This window comes from Colletotrichum aenigma (genome assembly GCF_013390185.1).
Source record: "Colletotrichum aenigma strain Cg56 chromosome Unknown KSG_Cg56_contig02, whole genome shotgun sequence".
NCBI classification, from domain to species: Eukaryota; Fungi; Ascomycota; class Sordariomycetes; order Glomerellales; family Glomerellaceae; genus Colletotrichum; species Colletotrichum aenigma.
The window spans coordinates 1157369-1182815 of NW_023500908.1; the positions used below are offsets into that span (position 1 = coordinate 1157369).

Consider the following 25447-nt stretch of genomic DNA (forward strand, 5'->3'; position numbering starts at 1 on the left):
GAAAAGAAATAATAGAAAAGGTATATATATTATTTTTTCTACATAATCAATATAACATTATTTTTAAATAAGAGAGATATTTTTAGTTAAACTTAGAAAATATTTCTCTTTTTTTAGCTTTTTATATCTCTATATTTATAGTAATTTATAATTAAAACAAACTAGCTTTTAATATTTCTATATATAAATATAATTTAAATCTTAAGTTTTTAAGCTTCTTAGTATTTCTCCTTACTAATTAATATATTATTAAAAACCTTTCAATAAATGTAAATAAAGAGAGGCTTTTCAAAATAGATTAATTAATTTCTTTTTTAAAGTGTATAAGAGAAATTATAAATTTAATTATTTTTGTAACTTTAGCTTTAGAAATAAAAATAAAATAAGTTACTTTACTTTAGCTATTTTTACGTTATTACTATAGTAATTAATAATAAAATAATATATATTAACTCTAAATAGATAAATAATAAACTAAGAAAAAAGACTTATTAAATTGAAGAATTTTATTTACTCTTTTTTATTTAATTAAATACTTTTCCTTTAAAGTTGTTTAAACTTCTATAAATTTAATTAAGTTTTAATTTTAAATATTCAAGCTATTGTTCTTTATTTTAAATAAATAGAAATAAAAAAAAGTATTGAATAAATTTCTTTTAATATAGTAATATTTAAATCATTATTCTTTTTAAGGTTTTTCTATTTTAGCGTAATAAAATAATATAGAATAACTATAAAAAGATCGTCTATAACTGTCTTAGTTATTTTATATATTAATTATTAATTTTATAATAGAATGAAAGAGAAAACGTATTATTTATATTAAATACTTCATTTAAAATAGAGAAAACCTCTTATAAATACTTAAATATTTATGTACTAACTTTCTGAACAACTATAAAAAATATACAAATAAATATATAAATATAAGCTTAACTAACTTATATTTTATTAATATTTTTCACGCTTTTTATATTTTAAATTATATAATCTCTTAAGAGAAAATAATTTACTAAAAAGAAGTTTAAAAGTATTATTTTTACAATATTCTATTTTATTTTAGCTTTAAATATCTAAAACAATGTAATAAATATTAAAAAAGAGGAAAAAAATAAAAGCTAACTAAAACTAAAAAAGCCTAAAAATATTTATTTTTAGTTAATTTTTAGAGCGTAAAGATTAGTGAAGTTTTACTATAAACTAAGCTAAAAAAATCCTAAAGTTCTTTTAGGGAGTTAGTTACTAAAGTTATTAAGAGGATTAGAAAAAATGTAAAAATAAATAAAATTTTTATTTATTTATTTAATCTTCTTTTTTATAAGTTAACTAAGCCTCTATCTACTTATATAAGCTATTTCCTTTCATAATAACGCCTAACGCCTATAAAAACGCTATTTAGCCTCTTATCTTTAGGTTAACATTATTAAACATTTCAAGAACTCTACCCCTTTCTAATAGTAATAGCTTCTTTGTAATCGCTTAAAAGAACTAAGATAAAATATATAGATTTTTATATATATAACCTAATTCCTTAATATAACACTTAATAATATATTCAATATACTACTACTTTCTATTATTATACTTTAATAAGATAATATATTATTAAACTAAAGTATCAAGATATATTAAACATATTAAAATAAGTTTTAAAATAAATAAACTATGTAATATTAATTAAATTAAACGTTTTATATTATTAAAGTATAGCGCCCTATTCAAGGAACTTAAGGATATATATATGATCGCTATAGCGTAGTAGTAGTTAGTAGGGGCGGTTAGATATATAGGGGGTAGTTGGAGTAAGGGGGACCTCTTATATATTCCTAGTTACATAAAAATTCACAAAAGAATTCTTCACAAAATGCACTTTCAAGAGATACTTAGACGCCACATGTTATTTATCTAATGCCCAAGGACGTGCTGCTTACGAGGTTGCGAAATTCCCCAGGAGGGTCCCTTAATCAAGACTTTTGCTATCCAAGCGGGTACTTGTAGCTAACCGGGCGGGTAGTAGATATACGGACATAAGCATGATACGACGACAACGACGACAACGACGACGACGATGACGACGATAACAACGACGACGACGATAACGACGATAGCAATAACGATAGAAACGACAAACCTAAGTCCAAAGGCATATGAGCACTACGACCTCGTCCTCATGCAGGCCACAACAACCATAGAAGCATCTAGCTTGCTGCGGTCAATCCCGAGGACCCGAATGACCCCTTTGATTGGGAGCTGGGAGTGACTTCTGTCGTCCTCCAGCGTGTCACCTGCGATGTATTCCATACAATACATGATCGACCTTGTAAAATTACGGCTGATTCAAGAACCGTCTTGTTGCGCCTGGTTCAAGGCACATCGCCTTTGACCCCAAGGCTGGACCTGGCTGACCTCAGACTTGTTAAAATGGTTTACGTCACTCTGTTCCATTTCCTTGCCCCTCTTGTCCCATGGCTCTGTGGATGGGATGTATTTATGTCTTTACTATATAGCTAACATCCCGTCAGTGTAGAGTAAAGCCTGTCGCACCTGCTAGGAATTACTACCCAGTGACAACGAATGGAATGCGTTGGGTTTTGTCATATCTATGAGGTTTGATCCTACTCTGACTTGTGTACAGTTTCGTTGGCGAATCCAATCTACAGACAGTCTAAACCTCCCAATATTTCTCCATACAAAGGAATCATGTACCAGAACACCTCGTCAAGTGTCGAAAAAGATACCGCCCGCCTGGTTCGTACACCCACCGCTCATCAATCATGCTCACCACCAACGCCAGTCAACCCACCGGCCAGGCCCTGCATGCGCCTTCCAAGTAGATCATCTGTACTCTTAAGCTTGACCAAGCTCGCGCCTGTGCTCTTACTTGCGCCCCTGGCCCTGCCGTTCTTCTTCCCATTGCTAGCCTCGACTTTCTCGACAAGTGACTCGCCTTCTTGCATTGGCTGAGGTTCCTTCGTTAATGTCTTGCTTCGGTTCGCCCTGGTCATGCTGATCTCAAGAGGTCGGTCCTCATCACCGCTCGACTCGGTGCGGGTGTGATGTCTTCCTTGTGAGTTGCCGTTCGTCGCCTGTCCTCCCACGCGGCGACGACCGCGACTTTCACGCTCTCGAACGGCGTCGGCGTGAGCAAAACTATCCTGAATCCATTCGGCTGATCTGTCGATGAGCTTCCAAGCTGGCGGGTACACCGTTGGGAACTGGAGGAAACCGTGAGAGATGCCTGGTATCAGCGTCACCACAGCAACATCCTTCGCGTTAAAAGCAGGCTCGTAGCCGTCGCCAAAATCGGATCTCTCGGCTTGAGCCTGCTCGAACATGGCCTCCTTAACCTTGCGTATGCGGGCAGAGAAAATGACCGTGTCGTCGACCAGGGGATCTCGCTCGCCGGTTAGGAAGTAGACCTTGGGGAAACGGGCCAGGAGAGAATCCGGAGCCAGAACAGGCGAGAGAAGATAATCCTGACTGAAGTCGGGGCGGTTGTGTGGGCCGATGTACAAGATGATCATGGCACGCATCATCTCAGGAGTGAGGACGCGGTCGTTGAAGTAGGAAATCATGGAGGACATGGCAAGACGTGTTCGTAGAGGCTCTGAATGATGCGACGTGCTCTGCTTGCGATTGGCATCCTGCGACGATAATTGCGTGTTGGACAAGGCCTGAGGGCCACTGTGCGAGTACTCCGGGTGCGGACTTGCAAGGGCCTGCGAAGACGCGATCTCAACTTCCTTCGCCGTCAGCTCCGTCGTTTGCTTGGAGGCACTCTCCTCTTCGTCGTCGGTCTGGTGTGGAGTGCCAACCAGGTCATTGTACTGCATGCTCTTTCGTCTTATAATAGACTTGTTCGTAGCCCTCATCTTCCTGTCCTTCATCAGTGACATTTGCTCATCCGACATCCAGTTGCCGATGTTCATGTCGAGACCGGGGTAGAACAGCACCAATCCATCAGGCAGGGGCAAATCCCCAGTGCTCACGTAACGGCGCATCGGTGCCGACGTTCGCTCAATGATCATCAGCGTCGTAGATGTAGCCAAGTTTCCTCCAGCGCTGTCGCCTGTGAGCACGACGCGAGGCGTTTCTTTTCCGGACATGCCAATGCATCTTCCCTTGCTCCGGATAATGGTGGTGTAGACGTCGAAGCATTCGTTGAGCGCATACGGGTACGGGAACTCTGGAGCTTTCTTGTAGTCCAAGCTCAACACTGGAAGTCCAGTCTTCGCAGCCCAGGCAAACAGCTTGTCGTCGTTGCATCGAGGATCCATAGCGACAAATCCTCCACCTGGAATATCGAGGATGATTCGGTTGTGCCTCGCGAGGTCCGTCAGCGGGCCGTCAAAGTAGAGCCATGCAGATACTGGCTCCTTGTAATCACTGCCGTTGGGGCGCGGAATGCGGATCGCGCGAGGCGGCCAGCGGGAAAAGCGAGGGCGCATCAGACCTTGGAAGAAGCGCAAGTACGGCGTGGTCCCTTTGTTCCAGGAGACCCGCAAGTGCTCTACAGTAAGCATACCTCGGACCTTCCGGACCTTCTCGTCGGCCTTCTCGGCGGCAAACATGTAGAACACGGAGAAGACAATGCTGGCAAGGTCGCGCAACCATTTGGCTCGGATCTTCATGGCCGTCCAGAAACCAGCGTCAAGGGCAGTCAGGACCCACGTCGCACGAAAGTAGGTGGCATCGTACATGTTCGACATGGGCTCGGGGCTCGCGAGACCGAGCAGGGTGCTGAAGTTACGTGCAGCGTAGAGGTAGAGCATGGTGGCAACGACTGTCTGCCATGTTGTAAGTCGTTTCGTCGTGAGCTTGGAGAGGAAGCGCATGAAGGGAGGGCCATGGGGATGACCTCTGCAAAGATGACTGTCAGCCGTATTCCCACCGTTGGGTCTTCAAGGACTTGTGTCTCGTACCTGAGAATATAGGCCGACCAGAAGGCCAGGACGGCCAGCACCTGGAGTCGGCGCGACTTGACCGAAGGCCGTCCGAGGACGTGGTCGATCATGGCGACTGAAAGATGCTGTGTCGAGGGCAGCAGTGCCAATCAAGGAAAGGGATGTCGTCGAATGTTTGTAGGTTTTCGTTGCAAGCTCATGGGCCTGGAACACCGAGGGCAGCCGAGAGCTGACCAAGCAACAGGCACACGGCAGACCACGAGGTCGTGGCTGGTAGAAGAGCTGGCGGCGAACGAGTCGACGGGACGGCGCAGCGCGAGTAATGCGATAGCCTTAGACTAAAAGGCCATGGCAAGGTGGCCGGGCTTGGGAAAGCGCTTGGCGACGAGTGCAGCGACGGACGGCTTGGGACCACGGACCGCCACCCGAAGGATCGACTGCTTTGAAGGGGGATTTGGAGTTTGTTTGGAAGCTTTCGGTGGATGACAAGACGATGACGGAGAGCTGCAACGGACGACGATGGTGTCGGATCGGATCTCGCGGGGATGAGAGCTCTCGTGGTCAGAGAGGGTTGCTGTGGGAGGGAGAGCAGCAATCAAAGAGCCTCATGACAGAGGGTCATGGGCCAGGGTGCTGGCGGCACATGTTTCAATGCGAAAAGCGTCCCGTGTCGACTGCGGTGGCTCGGTTCAATTGCTGGACAGAGGTGAGATGGTGACGTCCGTTTGGGGTTGGGCAGCTGACATGTGAAAGGGCCCAAGTTTGGACCGCACTTGCACTGCACCTTGATGCTGCTGCTAAACCTGGAAATCACGGGGCAAGGCACCTGGCTGGAGGCAGTGGAGGGGCACGCGGCCACTGTTTGACGCAGCGCTATTCCCCTTCGGGCGATCCCCCGGATCCGACCAGCAGGTCCGCCAATCAGTGCCTGCCGGTTGTCACTTCTAGCGCTCTTCGCTCGCCAGCCACACCGCTGCTGAGTTCCCCTCCCCCGCTGGAGAACTCCACTGAAGACCGCAGATGCAGGGCCTCCTGGCTTGCTGTTCGCCGTGTTCTCCAGGAACATCTCCAATCGAGTCACGAGCATATGAAAGGCCGATGTCATCCGGACCCTTTGACGATGCCGGACCCCGACGAAGACATTCGCCAATTCTCACAACCTTGTGGTTCCGATGAACCAACACCACATATGGATGGTTATCCGTGACGACTGGCAATACCCTGCTGCCCGTGTGGGCGTTCCGAACCACGATGTTGCAGGAGCCACCCCGAATACCAAACGCGATAGCTCCAGTCCCCTTTGAAGCTTGCTGTCCGCCTTGATGGCTGCTACGAGACCCAATGCCAACTTTGAGGTGAGATTCATCCAATCCTAAGGAGCACTGGACCCATGCTGACTGGCTCTGGCAGTTGGATCCCCATTGGCCAGCTAGTCTGACCTGCATGACCACTGCAGGCAGCACAACATGGAACGAACCGATCTGCTCCATCGTCATTGTCCCCCTCAACATCGTACAAACCGACAAGACGTCCATTCACCGTCTCCTGGCATGCCAGCCGCGATGGTCATCGTCTTCAATTCTGCGGGGGAGAAGCACTGAGACGGCTAAACTCGTCCAAGATCTCAGTAGTCGACGGCCTCAGTCGACCCCGCACTCAAGATGACGGAGCTCTTCAAGTACAGCCCGCTGGATCTTGCAGGGCGATCCTTCCGGCTACTGATGCTCCACCAAGGAACTGCAGGCGAGATTTCATGCGATATCTTCGAAGCAAGCCTTGAGCCAGACAGCGCCATGCCATATGAGGCCCTGTCATACGCCTGGGGGAGTACCGACCAGTCCGAAACCATCACCGCGAATGGCAAAATTCTGCATGTCACCAAGAATCTCTGCTCGGCTCTCGAGCACCTCCGCCACAAGGAGAACAGGATATTATGGATCGACGCCATCTGTATCGACCAGACCAATCTCCAGGAGCGAGGGCACCAAGTTGGGCAAATGAGCGACATCTACAGACAGGCTGACCAGGTTCTCGTGTGGCTAGGACCCTCAACGTACGAGACGAAGGTCCTCATGGAGAGCCTTGGGAAGTTGCAATGGAGTGTCTCCAAGCCGGCAGACTGGACCAACACTGACCTCTTGGGTCGACAGTGGCTTGAGGTGGAGCAGAAGAATTATCTCGACTACGCCGCTCTGACCGACATTCAACGTTGCGGTCTTACGTCCCTACTTCACCAGCCATGGTTCAATAGGATCTGGATCGTTCAAGAAGTAGCCAACGCAACAGCTTCTGCCATATGCTGTGGACAACACTCAATCCGCTCGGACGTCTTCGCCGCCGCCCCAGGGCTTCTCGGCCTCGACCCCGACCCCCACCGCCAGGCAGTCCTGGACCTTATGCCTGGTCCGTCTCGGAAGGCCAATACTCAAAAGAAGCACCTTCACACACTCTTACGAAGCTTCCGCCAGAGTCAAGCCACAGACCCCCGAGATATGGTGTATGCCTTACTCGGCATCTCAGATCTTGGCAGTGACATCGTCCCAGACTACAACAAGCCCGAAGTACAAGTTGTCCACGAAATTCAATCGCTCCTGTTCTTCGGAGCAGAATATGCTCGAAACCTAGGCCAGTTCGCGGCCATGCGGCACTTTCTCCTCGAACTCCCGACCCTGACCGACAACGCCTTCAAGACACTCATCGTCCGCGGCAGGTTGGATGAGGTGGAGGAGCTACTGCGGCGGGGAGAGACTTTCTGCATCACGGACATGATTGCCTCTCTAGCAATAGTCGAAGCGGGGGGCATGATGCGAAAGCTTCTGGAGTTGAACCATCCAAATTTGACGTTCAGTCTGGATTGCTTCGACTACATGTTCAATTGGTGTAGTACTGAGACTGCGTCTCTGATCCTCAATCGCGCGGGTGAAGAATTGAGAATCATCACGTCAGGGATGGCCTTCGCGATGAGTGGTGGAGCAGAAGGGACCGAGGAAAGAGGAGGTATTTCGGCCTTGATGACGACCTGGGCGAGCACACGCACCATCTCAGTCACCCAGAAAGGATTTGAGACCTTTGCTGGGATGGGTAATATGACGGCAGTTCGGAGGATATTGGAATCTGTGGACAAGAGCTACCGCGTCACGGTCGATATGCTGGGCATAATGCAGAGACAGGCCTCGAACGCGGTGAAAAGGCGCGAGATATTGGAGTGCTTGCTGACACAGCACGATGGTATCATTACAGTTGATGACGATGCGATTGTTTGGATCATTGGAATAGAAGATGAGAAGATTGCCGGGTTTCTACTCCGGCACATTCCGTCTCAAAGTACCCCTCAAATCACCGCAGATTTGGTAGACGATGTTTCATTTCAAATGGTGTTGAGCGACGAGTGGGAGCACACTACTGGCCAAGAAATGGCTGAGAAAATCACCAAAACCGTCCTTGATTGGGATCAGAGAGGTGTATTGAAGTTCATACCGCCGTAACAAGAACCCAATAAGAACAGCCCAAGTCTAAAAACTGCCCATCTTCGTAGCTCTACACGTGTGTTACGTGCCCCTCGCATCACTTTAGCCAACGCGCTCCTGTGACCTCCTCTTGTGCAGAGCCCTCTGTCCATTTTCGCCCTCCATCCATCCAAAGTCCGTCATACACCCTCCGCGGTATGCTCATTCTTGTTTTCGGGGTTCGGCATGGTGTGAAGCTAGCGGGCCTTGTGGTCTTGAATCAGCGTACTCGGGCTTGTCGGTATCGGTCCATGACATATCGCATGTGTCTGTTGGAGAGCTTGTTAGATTTGCAGCGATGCCTAGGGATATTGCGCTAATACTGGCCTTCGGTACCTGCGCCGTTCCAATCATCTGCTACTACCAGGCTCTTGATTTGGAATCGGCCTTCCGGAGATGATAGCTTCGGCAGGTGAATATTCCAAGTTTACCTGTCATGATCTCTCAAATATTAGCAGCAAGCCCTGGAAGCATGAGAGGCGTTCAGAATGCCATCTTGGAAAACGTACCTCAACGAAATTGGGTTTGAGGGCCACGGCCGTCCTCCAAATGTGTCTGGAGAAATGTCAGCCTCTGGAAGTGTAGTGCAAACGGCACGATAGACAGACAAGCCGATGTTCGCCGTGGGGCGTCCCATCTGCGGACTCCTGATATGCCATCTTAGAAGAACAGGGCATCTGTTGGTGATGATTTGACTTTCTGTCAAAACCGCTTCTCTGTGCCAATCCGGTTCTTCCAGAGAAGAGGCCGTGGGTGGTGTTGACATTGCCCAGAATGTGCGAAAGTGCTGCCATTTACTTGCTAGGCTCAGCCGGAATCGGCTGAAACGCTCTGGTGCTGTGCTTTTCCCGTTGATAGCTGCTTCAGATTCCTCGCAGGCTGCAGCACCTATTGGGCCTTGCTGCCTGTACTCGCGCAAGGTCCTGGGAGCCGCCCAGTCTCCACGTGGTCTTGCAGATGGTGACACGGGGATCGTGCAACCGTACTGAGTGCGTCTGTTTTGGGATAGACGTTGAAAATGGATGCTATTGGTTGGGTGAAGCTCGGTTCCGCAACATGGTTTGCTGCTCTTCCTCAAAGGTGCCGAGTCTGTGATGGTGTCGAACGTTGCACATCTCGGAATCTGGTTTTCGAACTGGCTGCCCTGATGCAAGTAAGCTCGTAAAAGATAGAATGACTCTGCCGCCTCAGAGTCATGAAAAGTGTGGGTAAGGATGAATATGAAAACCGTCAGTCGTGTAGGCGACGAAGGAGTGGTGTTGAGAATAGCCAATGCCTTCCGCCCAGGAAATTGAGACGAAGTCATTGATTGATTCAAGTGAATCGCAAATCTCTGCTGCCCCAGAAATGTTGCGATCGCTTTGTTTCGTCGAGGTGAAGTAGTAAGCCTCGCCTTGACGCCGTTAGGTGTATGTGTGCGTGTGGGTGGGTTTCCGAAGATGGAGAACCTCGGAATCTCTGCCGCCTCAGAGATGCTGTCATTGCTTTGTTTGGTTGAGATGAAGTATTCAATTTCCCCTTGATGCCGTTGTGTGTGTGTGTGTGTGTGTGTGTGTGTGTGTGTGTGTGTGTGTTTTTGTGTGTTGCATATGGAGAATTTCGAAATCTCTGCCGCCTCAGAGATATAATGTCATAGACAAGAAAAGGAATGCATGTTCTAGTCTTTAGCACGCAAGTGCCAAGTCAAGGAGAGTGGGAGTGATTGGGTCCAAGTGGCCAAGTCTCTGCCGCCTCAGAGACGAGCCACAGAAGAGTGCATGGGATGAGCATTGATCTGCCGCCATAGATAAGATGCCAATCGTTGCATGTTGATGAATCGGACTGCTCTGTTACCGCGTTGAAGGTCCAGACGTGTGAGTGGTGTAGGGTGACATCTCCGCCGCCCAGGAGATGATGCCAATGATGACTTGGGTTGTTCAAAATTGGATAAGTCATTTTTCGCCGTCATAGGCGACGGGAAGTAGGGTTTGATGGGTTTGAGAATCTCTGCTGCCCCAGAGACTTGCAATATGATTGATGTGGTTGGTTTGTTTGGCTTTCCAACACACAAGACGTTGAAAACGCTGCAAAGGGTTTGGAGAATTCTCTGCTGCCTCAGAGAAATTCATGTGGTGTTTTTCGGTTGAACGATGATGCTTTTGTGCTATTCAAACACACCGATGGAATCCTGGTATCTTGGGCCTCCTGCCGCCAAGAGGAGTTGAATGTGAAGATTGATGAGGAATGCCCTCATTTGGGCTCAGAAAAGAAGGTCTCTGCTGCCCCAGAGACGAAGAGTGAAGAAGGTTCCGGTGTAATGAAGGCCCGAGAAGTCCCATATTCACGCCCGTAGTAGCGCGAGGATGGGAAAGTGAGAATTTCTTGTACCGATCGATTTCGGGTCTTTGCCGCCAAAGAAAGTCTGTCCAAGGTGAGACAATGAATGATCCTTGCCGCCTCAAGGATGAGTTGTGGGACCGATATGAGAAAGGTCAAGTTTCTGCGCCCTAGGGACGACGTGATGGATGATTGAGAAGTAGTGTTGGATGGTAGTGTGTGTCTCTGCTGCCCCAGATACCACACAGAAAGTCTCGAAGGGATTGTTCTGGATGATGAAATAGAGTTGAAACTTTGAAGCTGCCCAGATTATGAAGAGTAGTGTGAAGAGAAGTGTGATGTTGTGGAAACGACATGTCTCTGCTGCCCTAGAGATCAAAGTCTGATTGTGTGAAATTTTGTAGTCTCTGCCGTCCCACAGAGAGAAGAAGTGTGAAGGATTGAAGTGTCGAAGAACAAATATCTGGTGCCCCAGAGATCTGTCTGCCAGAGTTTCTCTGCCTGGGAACATAGGGTGCCAGTACTCTTCCAAGCACGCCAAGCGAAGGTTTTGCGAGAAGTTCTGGCATCTGTCGTCTCCGAGAGAGAAAAGAAACCCGATGGTCTGACTTGTGGAAGGGTCACCAACCCTGTTCCAAGATGCATGTTGGGTAGCCGATCGAAGAAGCTTGTTCGTACCCAACGAAGAGATACTCGCTGTACCGTGTAAAAGTGACTAGCGTTCGAGCTTTGCCAGCCAAATTTGATGTCGGATGTCGGAGTATGGTTTCAAATGAAGTGGTTCGATTTTGTGAAGATGTTTCTCAAGGTTGAAAGAAAGGTGATGATTGGATGGATTGTCTCTCCTGCCCCAGAGACAATCCGTGATCCGCATGGTTGATCATGGGCATGATGATGACCTCTGCTGCCTAAATGTGTAGATGAGTTGTCCCGAGACGGGTGTTGCGAGTAGTGTGGTTGATGTGAAGTCTACGAGTGGTTGAACAGGTGTCTCCGCCCCGAGGAGAACCATAGCTGTGTATCATCGAGTCTCAAATGCCCCAATGATGTTGAGACTCGAGAGCACCAAGTTTTGTTTGCATGGTAACTGAAAGTCCAAGGTCGAGTGGATTGGTAGACCGAGGATGCGAGGCTGGAGAAAGGTTGGCGATGCCCCGGGATGATGTAGTCCTCGCATAGTACGGATCGAGTTGTCATGTGATGAACTGAATTGGTGTGGATTGATTTGTGACCCGTTGTCGCGTTAGCTTCGCCATCTAGAACGATTCCCCCAATCGCGATGGTTACTGACACCTGACACCAACGTGAAGGTGCGACATTGTCAGGTTGGTTTTTTAACTAGGTTGTCTCCTCAGGGTTTTTGCACCCAGGTTGTCCCTTTCCTGGGGTTTTTGTTTGGCCAGAATTGCTAACTGGGAAGGAAAAGGGGGGAGGGGCGGATGCTTGGCCGGGGCAGCTGCGGTGTTCGTATCGGGGCTTGGGCGGCGAGTGACTGACTGGTCCAGAGGCCCTTACAAGGGAGGCGACCGAGAAGAGAGACCGAAAGAAGGGGCGACGGACGGGACAGGCGGCGGACGACGGCGGCAGCGGCGGCAGCGGCAGTGACCAGGACGACGGGCTTAGTTCTCCGAAGAGAAGCCGCGTCGCTGGCGAGCCGGGAGCGTCTGCAGCGGGATATCTGCCATGGCGAAGGTGAACCCTACTGACGCTTGCGTGTCCTGGATGTCTTGGTGGAACCGGGAAGAGAGCGGCAGATCCTCCTCTCCCGTGCCGTATTCACGAACCCGGCGGGGCAGCAGGAACCACACGGGCCATGCCCAAACGCTTTCGCCCAGAACCGAACGGAGGTTGAGCGCTGTTCCCTTATCCCAGGGATTGTAGCCGATGACCTTGTGGATGTATGTCCCGTCGGACCGCTTGACATACATTGGGAAGGCGGGCGTCCGTCGATGGCGGATGTACAGCGTGTACTCCTTGCCGGGCGAGTCCATGCAGGCCAAACGTCTCCACTGTTTTCTGATGGGGGCGGCGAGGACCAGCACCAGCATGTGGGGAAAACAGGCGGCGATGAAGACGTATAGCCAGGCGTTTGCCTGCCAGCTCCAAATGGCCAAAGGCCAAGCCAAGATTCCGAGCGAGACCGTCTGAAATATGACCAACCACACCATAAAGATGAGGTAGGACTTGATCGTGGGCAAGGAAACCGGCACCCACAGCCACCAACAATGATGATCCAGGACGGGAATGCATCCAACGTCCTTGCCGGATTCGGTCACGCAATGATACATACGGTCGCCATGCAGGATGTTGGCGACGCCCTCCTCGAGTTCCCGAAGGCTTGGTACACACTTGGTGCACCGATTGGGACGGAAGCCTTGGGCGATGTAGCGGGCAGAGACACCTGGGCTGGCGTTCGCTTGCATCACGGCCTTAAGGCCACCGACGGCGGCGGCGGGCGGGCGGTAGCCTCGTCGTTGCATCTTGTAGGAGCAAGTCCACATCTGGGCGAGCGGGCCGACGGTCATGACGAAGACGAAAGCAAAAACACCCAGGAGGGCAAGAGCGACGTTGTTGTCATGGCGAGAGACGACGAAGAGAGGGCCAGGCGTGGAGTGGAAGGGCATGATGACATCTCCGACTAATACACAGTTAGAAGCGATAATGCATTAGCGGATAGTAGTGATGACCTACGAAGAAAGAGCAGAACGGCGGAGGTGTGACCAAGAAGGTCAGCCACCAGCAGGACCGGGATCCAACCGCACAACCACTGCGAAATCACCTCTCCGACGGCGAGAACCAACTCCAGCAGGGTCACAACTACCTCCTTGAACCACGACCACGACATGATGTCGAAGAAGGACGCCAAACGACGAGAAGGACGAGAAGGACGAGAAGGACGAGAAGGACGAGAAGGACGAAGAAGGACGCCAGAAGACGAGAAGGACGACGACGGCGACGACGGCGACGACGGCAACGAAACGAAGCGCGGGCGGGAGGCAGCTTAAGTGCGTACGATTTTTTAGAAAAGAGGAGCAGTCTTTTTCTAGTAACAGTTAGCAAAACAATAAAAAACGCACATCTGATGGGGGCGGGCATACCGTAATCGTGAGCACGAAGAAGAAGAGAAAAGAAGAAAAAGGGGGGTCAGTCGAGGAGACGTCGAGATATACCGAGAGGGCGGGTGGGTCGAGGCGGACGGGCAGCTCGATTTTCTCGAGGAAGGAGCAGCGTCGGTAGGCGGCTGGCTGCTTCCTCCTCGTTTTGCAAGAGGCTCCAAGACCTACCACCGGGACAGACCGCCCGCAACTTAGAACTCCATGCCGATGGCAGGCATCAGATCACTACAACTTATCCAGCAAGCCTCTGGTAGAGATGACGCTGTATTTGATTCCATTACAGCACCTAGCACATGCCCGAGTAATAACAACGCAATAACTACAAATCACTCGACTCTGGAATCCTACTGACTGGTTATTCTGGCCGAGTTTCCCGACGTAGTGCAGCCTCTCGCATGAGGCGTTCCTTCCGCCTTCCAACTGCTCTTGTCCTTCTAACCCACCCCCCTCGGACGCAATTACCACCACCATAATCTTATCGTGATAGCTATGTCAGCTAGTACACCTAATTGCCATTGTCCAGTTTGCTTGGCCTGACACCGAGCTTCAGTAGCAGCATCGTGAAATCAGATCAGTGGAGGCAGTCGCATTTTTTCATACTTCTCAGGAAAATAATCCGTCACTTTCATAACGCCATGAGACTCTGATCCTTAGCTCCTCGTCTCCAAGCTACGTCCCCGTTGTCAGCAGCTGTTGCTCCGCATTATTGTCGACTCGTTCGGCAAGCGCATTACGACGTCGCGACTTCAAATATGTGAGTGTAGAAATCATACTTCCCTTCGCTAGAGATGTTGCAGGTATGCAGAGGGGCCAGGCAGGGAGACCTCGAGCGCCAAGAAAATTCTATGGACGGCTGCAGCAAAGATTCCAGGCCGCCAAATAAACATGGTTTTGTTCTTTTCGCCTCCTCAGTTAAATCAAGCATGAGGATCTCACTCCTTCCAGTCCTTAGGCAGCCCCAATGTGGCTATGGAGGCCTGCGTATCCGTCCCTTGGACACCATCAAAACAGACGGAAGCGTAGAAGGTATTCAAATGCGTCATCAAGTGTCCCCAGTGGCATCTAAAACTACTACTTTTCTTTTTTTGTCCAATTACTGTTTATTTCGCGAGCTCCGGCTGTTGCCAGTTAGGAGTGCAATGGCCACTTGAAGTCGGCGGGTAGTCTGAAATTACCTAAGCAGGCACCGCCCCTGCCGGCCCCACACCGGAGGAGATCACCAAGCGTCCGGGTGTGGCCTCAGTGAAGATTCAAGTCAAGAACAGGGAAGTCCAGGCTTACAAAGGCGAAGCAGCATGACCTTGAGTTTTCTGGTGATGTTTATAGAATAGTTCCACCTTTGAGTTTCTTTCAAACTGGTGCACACCTTTGTGATTTCATATACTACCTTACGTAAAAGGGTGCTGTGCGTATCACTGTTTTGCGTGCCGGATAAAGTCATTTTCTAGGAGCACCAGATAATTCTTCATAGGTATTTATCAACTGAAATTAACTTAGACCTCATGTCGCCTGTCTGCACTCTCACTGTTACTATACTCACTGAAGGAAGCTGCTCATGACTTCAGATTTGTTGCAACTTTATGGGCCGATCTGCTCCTCATTCGTAGCTGTTGCAATGATAAAGGACATGCGTGCCACGCGAGTGCCAGGCGAAAGACGTATAAGGTTTGTTTTCCCCTAGCCAACCTAAGAACTCTCTGAAGAATTACTAACTTCATAACCTAAACCCAGCTGGAAGCGTATTAGGTTGGACTTTCAGTGGTTATGGTCGTCGTTGCAACTGAGCATGGAAACTGTACGCTGGAAAAGGCAAACAGCCTGCAGCCCAGTGTTGCTGAGATCCAACAAGCATCAATTAGCTGCCCTTAATGGAGGAGCTTAATTGACCCTTCAGCACATACTTCTACCAGCTCCCACGTGCCAGTATTACCAGAGGACTTTTCCGTCACTCAATGTGCCGTGATCATGCCAATGATATCCTTAGGGCACGTGGGTAAATCTAATTTGCGCTCGGTGAGATCCTGAAGTCTACCAATATGCCTTGCATATGCTACGGAGTTGACTTGCTAGAGAAATGATCTCTCTCGCGTGAGAGGGATATAAATTTGGTGTGAGTGCGATGGACAGTAACCAAGACGCCGCAAATGCAACGGTCACAAGCATTGGGTTCTAAGCCCCAAGGTTCTCTCTCAACAAGCCTAGATACAAGGTATTAAGTCCGAAGATACGTTGATGGTTTCAAGTTGAACGACGGCTTTAAGTTCGCTGTCTGGCCCTTTCTGTGTTGTATTCTTGAGATGTATTTGGCACGGATGAATTTGCCCTAACGGTATTTCTTCTTAGCTACAAGGGAAGAAAATTCTACCTTACCTACGTAATAAGGTTGAGGAATCATTTAAGCTTGCTCTCGTTGCGACAGAAACCTTTACTGCCATTAGGCGAGGCATCTGAACTGTACTGGGGTGCTCAATTGATATTGTCAAAGCCCACTCGCCCATGCTTTGTGGCCCGACCGCCCATTATGATTTGCCCATTGATCGCGTACATGTATGGTGGCCTGGACAGCCGGACGCAAGAGCAATGAAACAATCGCGGAAACATGGTTATCTTTGAATTCTTCCAATACTTTCAAGTCCAAATGTTTCTGCTGCATTAACGCTGATAGTGAATCTGACAATAACTATGTATATTCAGTGAGCAAGTGTCAAGCAGCAGAGATAAAAAGGGACGAACGAGACGGCTGTATATCGCTGAGCTTCTCACCTAATCAGCGGGAGGCACTGCTGGCAAGCCGTCCAGGTTTGCCCGTTTGCTAGCCTTGTCATCGGTCAAAATGCCTCGATGCATTGTCTCTGTTCTGGCTAAAGAATCTCTCGCAACACCCGATGCTGTTTGTCCTTTAGCCAGCAGTGAGCCAAAAACTTTACGGGGTTATGATTACATGCAACGCCCTGTAGGTGGGTAATTGAAAACCACTATGGAAACACGAGATATACAGAAAATAGAGAGACACTTCGAAGCTTCCAGGAATAATCGCAGGACCTGACGTGTAAGCGGTTATTAGCTTTTACTTTCATACTCAACTATCCGCAGGCTCTTTTCTCTGTGGTTCATTGTTGGTTATTCAAGCGGAATACCTCTATGTCAATGACGAATGATGCGGTACGGAGCGACTCTGGATAAGTATTTTATATCATGTCAGCGGCCATCTGACTCCGTCGTCGGTGACGAAGGCGATGCCTTTTGAGGACACATCAATTTCGAATTGCATCTCGACCGAATGTACCACATTTGTGGGCTTGAAAGTAATTAGCAGGGTTCTGTCATCCTATTTATAGTACTGGCACACACCAACAAGGCCCTGAACTAGTAGCCACATGAAAGACTCATGGTTGCGTCTACACTATTAGGTGCCTTTCGGAAGGGTCTCGATGTGCCGTTCGATGATGGACTCTATCATTGCAGGTCGATGATGATGGAGGGCGGCGTACATTTGACAGGAAACACCTGCCGCCGAGGTTAGAAACCTGCAGCGTAGAGAGTTGTCGGCTTAATCGCCCCTGTGAAGAGATGAATACATTCAAGATAATGGCAGACGAGAAAAGGGTGGTGTAAAGACAGTGAGACTAAATTTTGTAGCATTTGAACAAGTTTGAAATCAGCAGGTTCGTTGCCGAACACCACATCCTTGTTGTCACTGCACTTTCGTTAAAGAACCTGATGCATTGGCCTCTGTGGTTGACAGCAACCTGTAGCATACCGACTCTGTATTTAAAGTGCTTCTTGCAAGTCCTTTCGAAGAACGGCAGCATGCGAGGTACGTACAAGACTCTCGACGCCGACTCTTCCCTCGGCGCGACCATCGGCTCGTAGCCCCCCTACCTGCCGCCCAAAGCCATCATATCCTCCTGCAATAACATTACATTAGCTCCAGTCGACTAAATTAATCCGCGGAGGGCCCTGAGGCTACGTCTAATTAGCGAAGAGCTCCGTCACATTGATTCCGCAACTCCTTCGCCTCGCTGCTGCTGATACGCTTTGGAAAGTCCATCAAGCCGTGCATGGCTACAAGCGGCAGATCGAGTTGTACCATGATCGCGCTTTGTCGCCGTCCTCCGGGGGACAGTTCTGGTTGAGGCATCCGGCCAACCACGTTTCAAACCACCAATCAAAGTTCGTCCACTTGTCCTCGCAAAACACCCTCTGGCTCACGGTATTAGCGTCATGGCCAACGAGCCCGTGGTTTGTTGACTGGTAGCAGCTTTGATAGCACTCGGGCAACTGGTGGAGGGGTAGGCCCTCATTGTCGGGAATCTTGTCCAAGCCTGAAAACCGAGGTTCGCGCTTGGGGCCGCCCGCCGAGACGCTGCCGGCGACCGTCGCAAGGATGAAAGCGGCATGGATCTTCATTGCGGCAGGGGGTGTGGATGGTTGTGATTATGGGAATTTTGAGTTGGCGGTGGTTTGCATATGTGCTTGACCGCAGAGCTGGTATGTTGGTGTCTAGTGTAATGAAGGAAGAAGTGAATCGGATGGATTTACAAATTCGTGCCTAACAGATGCCAAAAGACAAGTTATCCCAGTTGAATTGGATTCTTCGTCTGAAATTTATAGCAGAAGACTAAACCTGGACGCATCCGAAGACTCTCGAGGTACCCATGCTTCTCGCTGATGTCTACGCGCACCCACAAGGGTAGCTGCTATTGTACTTTCGCTGGACAATTCAAAGGCCGAGGAAAATACTCAATACTTCACGAGCACCTATCGGTACACAAAGTGACTTGGAATTATTCTGACTCACAAGGGTTGAGAGCGGAACTTTGATGGTCTACAGCCGCATCCATTTACGGCTGAATATGTATGAGTTTCTGCAGAACACATCGGAGTTACGTTTCGTTCAGGATATGTACCCATGTTAGCTGCTCACTCGAGCTGGACAACGACTTTCCTTCTTCCACACAGCACATTGCAATCCAGCAATTCAGCAGCCCAGCAACCCAGCAATCTACCAACAACACAACTATCACACCTGAAATCACTCACGCTAATACCAAATCTATCCAAACCACATCTCCCCACTAAACATCTCACAAAAATGGAACTCAGCATCTCCATCTTCGTCGCCATCATCGCCACGAGCGTCAGTGCCGGCAGCCACGGCTGGGGCCGTCCCCAAAACCTGGACAAGATCCCCCGCGACAAGCCCCTGCCCCTCCACCAGATGCCCGAATGCTGGCAAGGCTGCTTCCAGTCCACGAACCACGCCTACGGCGGCGGCGACTTCAACACGATCAGCCAGTATGACTTTTGCGAGGATAAGTGGTCGCATCTCCGTTCCTGGTCCAAGACGTGGGGCCACACCTGCGGCATGAACGAGTGCAAAGACAAGGAGGACGGCTATCGCATGGTCCGCTGGTTCAACTCTGTATGTTTGATTTGAAGGTGGCATGGTCATGAGTCTTGACGCTGGGGACTCGCGCTGGGACACGGCTGTTGACAAGGGAAGGACAGGACGTAGAATCCACACTACTCTATTTTTCGACTTTTCTTTGGGAAGTTGCAAAAAGGGTGGTACAAGCCACATTATTTTCGGAAACCGGTTTAGGCTTTGGCAAGCGCAGAGTATATGGGGGAAGAGCAAAATCTCATTGCGTTATTGGGGTTAGATGGTCCAGTAACTGGTTGGCGGTTAGTCAAATCACAATCTCTTTACGCCACCATTCACTCGCCCGCCCATGTCTTGAACGTATTCATCTTTGAACGCAACCGATTGAACAGCCCTCCGCACTACCATTTTCTGACCTTGACGGCGGGTGTTGCTTGTCAGACGCAGCCCCCTTCCAATAATCGACCTTCAGTGATAGAGTCAATCGTCGTAGGGCAGATAGATGCTCTTCCGAAGGGCACCTAGTGTGGGCGCAATCATCAGTCTTCCCTGTGCCCACAAATTCAACGGTTGTCGGTGCACAAGTATTATAAATAGCATAACAGAGCCCTGCAAATTACTCTCAAGCCCACAAATGCAGTGGTAGCATCGATCAAGTATTACATTTTTAACTGGTATGTCCTGAAAAGGAAACGGTATCGCCTTTGTCGCCGACGAGAGAGCCAGAAGGCTGCCTGATATGTCGTCCAATACCCGGCTCGCAGACATTGGTTGTCATTGCTGCCGAGGTATTCCGCTGAAACAACCATCAACAAACCGCAGCGAAAAGAGCCCGTCCCGAGCAGTCTAGTTCGCGATGTGGAATCAAATCTCTGCTTAAATTTCAAGGCTGCAATTTTATTCAGAGAGTCTGGAAGTCCCCCGGAATGTCTACGTATCTCGTGGTTCCATAGTGATTGCCAGTCGCCACGTCCCCCGTCACGTGTTCAGCATACTGCTTGCCAAAGGATAAATACCACCAGATATCGCGAGATATCCCCTAGCCAGAACAGAGACAATGCATAGAGACATTTGGACCGATTACAAGTACAGCAGGCTGTTGCTCCCTTGTGCAACTCTTCCATGCCAGCAGAGCCTCACGTTGAATCGGTGGAGAGCTTGCCGATATCTTTGCTTATCATTCACTGTTCTTCATCTCGGCTGCTTGCTACTTATTTGCTGGATATTCATACATGGAAGGTACACCATTCACGCGTGTTATCAGATCCACCTTCCAACAAGCTGCCGCTGCAAAGCACCTGAACTCAACCCTTGGATGGGAGTTCAAAGACCGCCCATCATTTCAATGGCCACGCAACTCTTCTTAACCTTTCTCCTAGCCATCACACATCCACCAAGTTTATATATACTGCGTGACCGGTGGCCCCGCCACAAGCCATCAGCAAGCGGCCTTGACAATATAAATTAAGCATCCAGGTACACCATAGATATCTCACCCAGAGCAATGTGTAGCGGGCAGAGAGCCTTAAGGTGTCTGCATACCCAGAACAAAGTCAAAATCGCTGTCACTTCCGTTGAGCAGGTCGGAAAGGTGCTCGCAGGCAAGAAAGGATTCCACCAGGCCATACACATCCGTGCCGTATACGTCCCCAGAATACAACGCAGAACAAGCCAAACAGCGAACTTCAATCCGTTGTTCAACATCAAAACCACCAGCGTGTCTTCGTACTTCGCTCCTTGCATCCAGACTTGCTTGCCAGAGAGAACCTTTCCAACTGGAGCCTAACCGGTGCACCAAGTGTATTGTGGTGTCTTGGTTTCCGTTCACCGCGTGCATGCCGGGTTTATATACCCTTCGCGGTAGACCATGCCCTAAGTAATCCGCATTGATTGTATAAACAAGGCATCCTAGTACACTCACAGCATCTTGTCTGAATCAACAAATTGACGGTGCAGAATATATCGCAGGAAAGGCCAGACAGCGAACTACAAACTGTTGTTGAACACAAGCACACCAGCTTGTCTCCGAACTTCGTTCGTTCTGTGAGACAGGACCTTGGCGACTGGGATCCAGTACGACTACTGTCGTTTGGCAGTGGCTGTGATTTGCTGTGTCTTGGTTACTGTCCATGACACGCAAGCCAGATTTATATACACTTCTTCACGGCAGAGAGGACATCCCCCAAGCGAGCCACCCTCATGGTACATTGGAGGCATATATTAGTAGAATTCAGAAATCTTATCAAGTGCAAACCCAATTCATGTTCGTATCCTGCGTATGTTTGTCTCTAGACCAAATCTTGGCCTTCGACGAAGTCATGAGAGACGAACAGTCTCCGGAAGTGACAATTTCACACGGGCCATTCGCTTCAAATGAGTTTTGCTATCGAAGCAGGTATCGAAGCAGGTAGTAGGCATAGTAGACAATGGGGTTGACAACGACGATCAGAGCGACAACAGAGATGACAGAGACGACAGAGACGACGGTGGTGATAAAACTGTTAATATACAATAAGCTTTCAGAACTAACACAATACTTGTCCGCCCTCGTAGCAGGACTCCTCAGATTCCTGATCTTTATCATCCTTGTCATCCTTGACTTTCGTCTGTTGCTGCAGTTAAACGCAGGTAACCTAGGTAGAGTACCCCGAGTTGAGAAGTCCAAGTCGTCATCTGCCTTGCAGGAGACTGCAGAGTCAATCGAACTCAAAAACGCATCATATTTCTAAGATGCTACTCTGTATATAGAATACACTCTCAGAACAATAGCAATCCACCTCTTTTCCCCCTCTATCCAAAACCAGCCCGACCGACCAACCGATCACTCATCCAAAAAGTCATGTCAATCATTAATCTCGTGTCCAAAATTGTCTTTATGACTACACCCGCGGAATGCTTTAGCAGATGGCATGCGTTTTGCCAGTCTTACCCTGCAGGGAGTGCTTTTCCTTCTGTAGATAGCAGTCAGCAAGATCCGCCTCTCGCGCACGGGGGGTTGGGGACAAACTCTGAACTTTGGGTGGTTGTGCGACGACTTGGTGCTCGTGAGGTGGTGCTTGTGGATGAAGTCCTGCTGGCGCTTGATGCTCTCCTGGTCCATCTGCTCGAGCAGGCCCATGCACAGCTTGATGTCTGTGATGAGCATGTCGCAGCGGCTCTTGCTAAAGTCCTCGCGCACGACGACACGCAGCATCTTGAGGTCGTTGGTCTTGGGCGCCATCGTGTAAGCCGGAACGACCCAGCCGCGGACACGCAGCTGGTGCGCGAGCGCGAACTCGTCGTAGTTGCGGTCCTCCTTCTCAGGCAGGCGGAAGGCGACGAGTGGCAGCCCGGCGCCGGAGCGCTGGGACATGATGGTGAAGCCCAGCACCTCGAGGGACTGGGAGAGGTAGTCAGCGGTGCGGGTGAGGTTGGACATGATGGCGCGGTAGCCCTTCTTGCCGAGGCGGATGAGCTGGTAGTACTGGCCGATGACTTGGGAAGCACCCTTTGAGAAGTTTAGGGTGAAGGAGGCCTGGTCGGCGCCGAGGTAGTTGATGTTGAAGACGAGCTCCTGGGGGAGGAACTCGGCGGCGCGCCAGATGATCCAGCCGACACCCGGGTAGACGAGGCCGTACTTGTGGCCGGAGACGTTGATAGAGACGACGTTCTTGAGGCGGAAGTCCCACTCAAGGTCCGGGACGACGAAGGGGGCGACGAAGCCACCGCTGGCGGCGTCGACATGGATGGGGACGTCGAGGCCCCTCTTCTCGAGCAGGTCGTTGACGGCCTTGACGTCCTCGTACTCGCCGGTGTAGGTGGTGCCGAGGATGGCGCAGATGCCGATGGTGTTCTCGTCGACGAGGTTGACCGTCTCCTCGGGGTCGATGACGTAGCGGTCGGGGGTGCAGTAGACGAGCTTCTCCTCGATCTCAAAGTAGCGGGTGGCCTTTTCCCAGCAGACCTGGACGGCGGAGGACATGACGATGTTGGGGTGCTCGGTGCTCTTGCCCTCAGCCTGGCGCTTGTTCTTCCAGCGCTTCTTCATGGCGAGGACGCCGAGCATGATGGCCTCGGAAGAGCCGACGGAGGACGTTCCGACGGCGCCGCCGTGCTCGCCCTCGCCCTGGGGCGCGTGGAAGAGCTTGCCAATCATGCTGACGCAGCGGTTCTGGATGTCGGCGGACTGGGGGTACTCCTCGTAGTCGATGAAGTTCTTGGGGAAGGATTCGCACATGAGCTTCTCAGCTTCATCTTCCTGGATGTGGGGGTCAGCGTGGGAGGTCGAATGCGGGGGTGGGCCATGGGGTTTGGCGGCTGTCAGTTCTCACCATATATGTCGTCACGAAGGAGGCCAGGCTGTTTATCGTGTCAGATCTCTGGTTTACGAGATTACAGGGCTGAGGGAGCTCACTTCATCATGGGGTTGCCGTCAAGGCTGAGCTCGTCCTTGATCATGCGGTAGGCGACGTCCTTGGGCATCTCGTCCTCGGGCATCTCCCGCTTGGGCAGGTCCTGGTTGGCGAAGCGGGAGCCGTAGACGCTGGTGGTGTAGCAGTCCTCGTGGTCGGCGAGCTTGAGCTGGACGTCTTTGAGCTTGTTCGTGACCTGGGCCAGGTGGCCGGAGGACGAATCCTCGGAGCCCGAGTCGGGGGGCGTGGCAACGGTTGCGAGGTGGACCATTTTGAGACGGCGAGAAGGTGTTACGATGGAAGAGATGAATGGGCAATGTTGTGAGGAGAAGCAGCTTTCGAACGGCGTCGGAGAGGCGGACGAGGGACGACGTTTATATGAGAGATGGAGCTGGGAGCTTTGGCTGTAGCTGAGTCTGAGCTTTGGGCAGACGAGGCGAGGCGAGACTGTCAAGCAGCAGTGGATGGGACGATTTGTCTATGGGCGATGGGAGAGCGAGAGAAGGGGAGAAGAGAGGAGAAAGGAGGGCATCGAGTAGTCTCGGCGGAGCCAAGCCAGCTGGACGCGGGCGTGGGCGTGGCACTGCATGCCGCAGGCCAGGTCCAAGGCCAGGTCCAGGTCCAGTGCATCAGGGGGGCAGACAAGGACAGGGCCAGATCGGGATAAAGTGGAATGGGAGCTAAGGTATCCTCTGCAGTGTACGCTGGTGAAGCCCAAGCTCCGGTACCCAAGGCAGGAAAGCTAAGCTGGATACGCAAGTTGGAGGTTGCGTTGCCGTGGTGGTGGTGGTGCGTAGGTGTAGCAAGCTTGTAGCTTGCGGCAAGAAAGGCAATGGCAGGTGGGGTGATTGAGCGAACCTGAAGCCGGAAGGCGGGGCAGGAACGCTGACGGCACGCTACGACTACACTACCTACCTAAGTCAGTACATGGGAAGGTGCGGTGTAGCCGGTACGTACATGCCGAACCAGAGCTACCTTACCTCTGGCCTACCTTGTACATCATCGACGATGACATCCACAGCATGCAAGCCATGCAGAAGGGCAGGGCAGGCAGTTTCCAACAGCGGGGTCCCAAATCGAAACGAATGTAGGCCTCCCTGACGAATTTCACCGAGAACAGAAGCTGCAATGTTCCCGCTGAATACATCGGATAACGATACGTGTCCCAGGTCTGCACGGGAGCTTATCCCAATCAGAGGGGTGGTCCAGAACTGCGTCAGCATTGGATGATTTGATCAAAACACCGATAGCAAGATGGAATAAGAAAAACCCCAAAAAGTAAACTCAGCAATGGGAACAGCATATTATCCGCAAATCAGAAAAGCACGGCAAACGAGATGACTTTTCGCCCAGCCCGCGAGACCCGAGTCTGAGTCTGTCTGTCTCTCTCTATCACTCCTGTTTCCAGCAGAACCCGAAAAGCACATGTTCCTCGTCTGTTGTAGACGGACATCCCAATGTGCCCCCTAACTCCTTCTCCCAGACAACAGAAGAAGGTCGAGGGGAAGGGAAAGGGCGGCCTCCTTCAATTCCCTCTCTCACTCTCACAGCTGCCCACGTCTCACTACCCACATGGCCTCACCCCCCTACCACCCCTCCTCCAACCAACCGGATGAGGTGCAGCTGGGAAGCTTTCCCCAGGTCCCAAGCCAAACATCCCAACCACGCCCAGCATCCAGCATCCCAAAAAACGCGCTACGCCCAAAGCTTGGCACGGGTTGACAGCTTCGGCTGGCCCACAACTGCAACCGCCCACCCGCCCCAGCAGGTGCCGCCCTGGAACGAGCCGCTCCCACCCAATCACCCCCCGTGCCGGTCTTCCGCCACA

General features: G+C 50.3%; 6 protein-coding genes across 6 annotated transcripts; 2 read left to right on the top strand and 4 right to left on the bottom strand.

The window, feature by feature from the left end:
• Positions 1 to 2768: 2768 nt before the first annotated feature.
• On the bottom strand, positions 2769 to 5014 carry LIPE (Hormone-sensitive lipase; the record flags this gene model as incomplete). The annotated part of the gene is made up of 2 exons (XM_037317593.1): positions 2769 to 4860; positions 4923 to 5014. 2 exons carry the CDS (start codon positions 5012 to 5014, stop codon positions 2769 to 2771), a joined length of 2184 nt encoding a protein of 727 aa, XP_037182603.1.
• Positions 5015 to 6565: 1551 nt separating this feature from the next.
• Positions 6566 to 8389, top strand: CGCA056_v002335 (Heterokaryon incompatibility protein 6, OR allele; the record flags this gene model as incomplete). The annotated part of the gene is made up of 1 exon (XM_037317594.1): positions 6566 to 8389. One exon carries the CDS (start codon positions 6566 to 6568, stop codon positions 8387 to 8389), a length of 1824 nt encoding a protein of 607 aa, XP_037183922.1.
• A 3956-nt stretch (positions 8390 to 12345) lies between these two features.
• On the bottom strand, positions 12346 to 13571 carry CGCA056_v002336 (uncharacterized protein; the record flags this gene model as incomplete). Its single annotated transcript, XM_037317595.1, has 2 exons — positions 12346 to 13364; positions 13418 to 13571. The coding sequence occupies 2 exons, from the start codon at positions 13569 to 13571 to the stop codon at positions 12346 to 12348; spliced, it is 1173 nt and encodes a 390-aa protein (XP_037182602.1).
• Positions 13572 to 17907: 4336 nt separating this feature from the next.
• On the bottom strand, positions 17908 to 18252 carry CGCA056_v002337 (uncharacterized protein; the record flags this gene model as incomplete). Its single annotated transcript, XM_037317596.1, has 1 exon — positions 17908 to 18252. One exon carries the CDS (start codon positions 18250 to 18252, stop codon positions 17908 to 17910), a length of 345 nt encoding a protein of 114 aa, XP_037182601.1.
• Positions 18253 to 18937: 685 nt separating this feature from the next.
• On the top strand, positions 18938 to 19282 carry CGCA056_v002338 (uncharacterized protein; the record flags this gene model as incomplete). The annotated part of the gene is made up of 1 exon (XM_037317597.1): positions 18938 to 19282. One exon carries the CDS (start codon positions 18938 to 18940, stop codon positions 19280 to 19282), a length of 345 nt encoding a protein of 114 aa, XP_037183108.1.
• Positions 19283 to 22125: 2843 nt separating this feature from the next.
• On the bottom strand, positions 22126 to 23890 carry GAD4 (Glutamate decarboxylase 4; the record flags this gene model as incomplete). Its single annotated transcript, XM_037317598.1, has 4 exons — positions 22126 to 22179; positions 22236 to 23465; positions 23539 to 23566; positions 23622 to 23890. 4 exons carry the CDS (start codon positions 23888 to 23890, stop codon positions 22126 to 22128), a joined length of 1581 nt encoding a protein of 526 aa, XP_037183107.1.
• Between the last annotated feature and the right edge of the window lie 1557 nt (positions 23891 to 25447).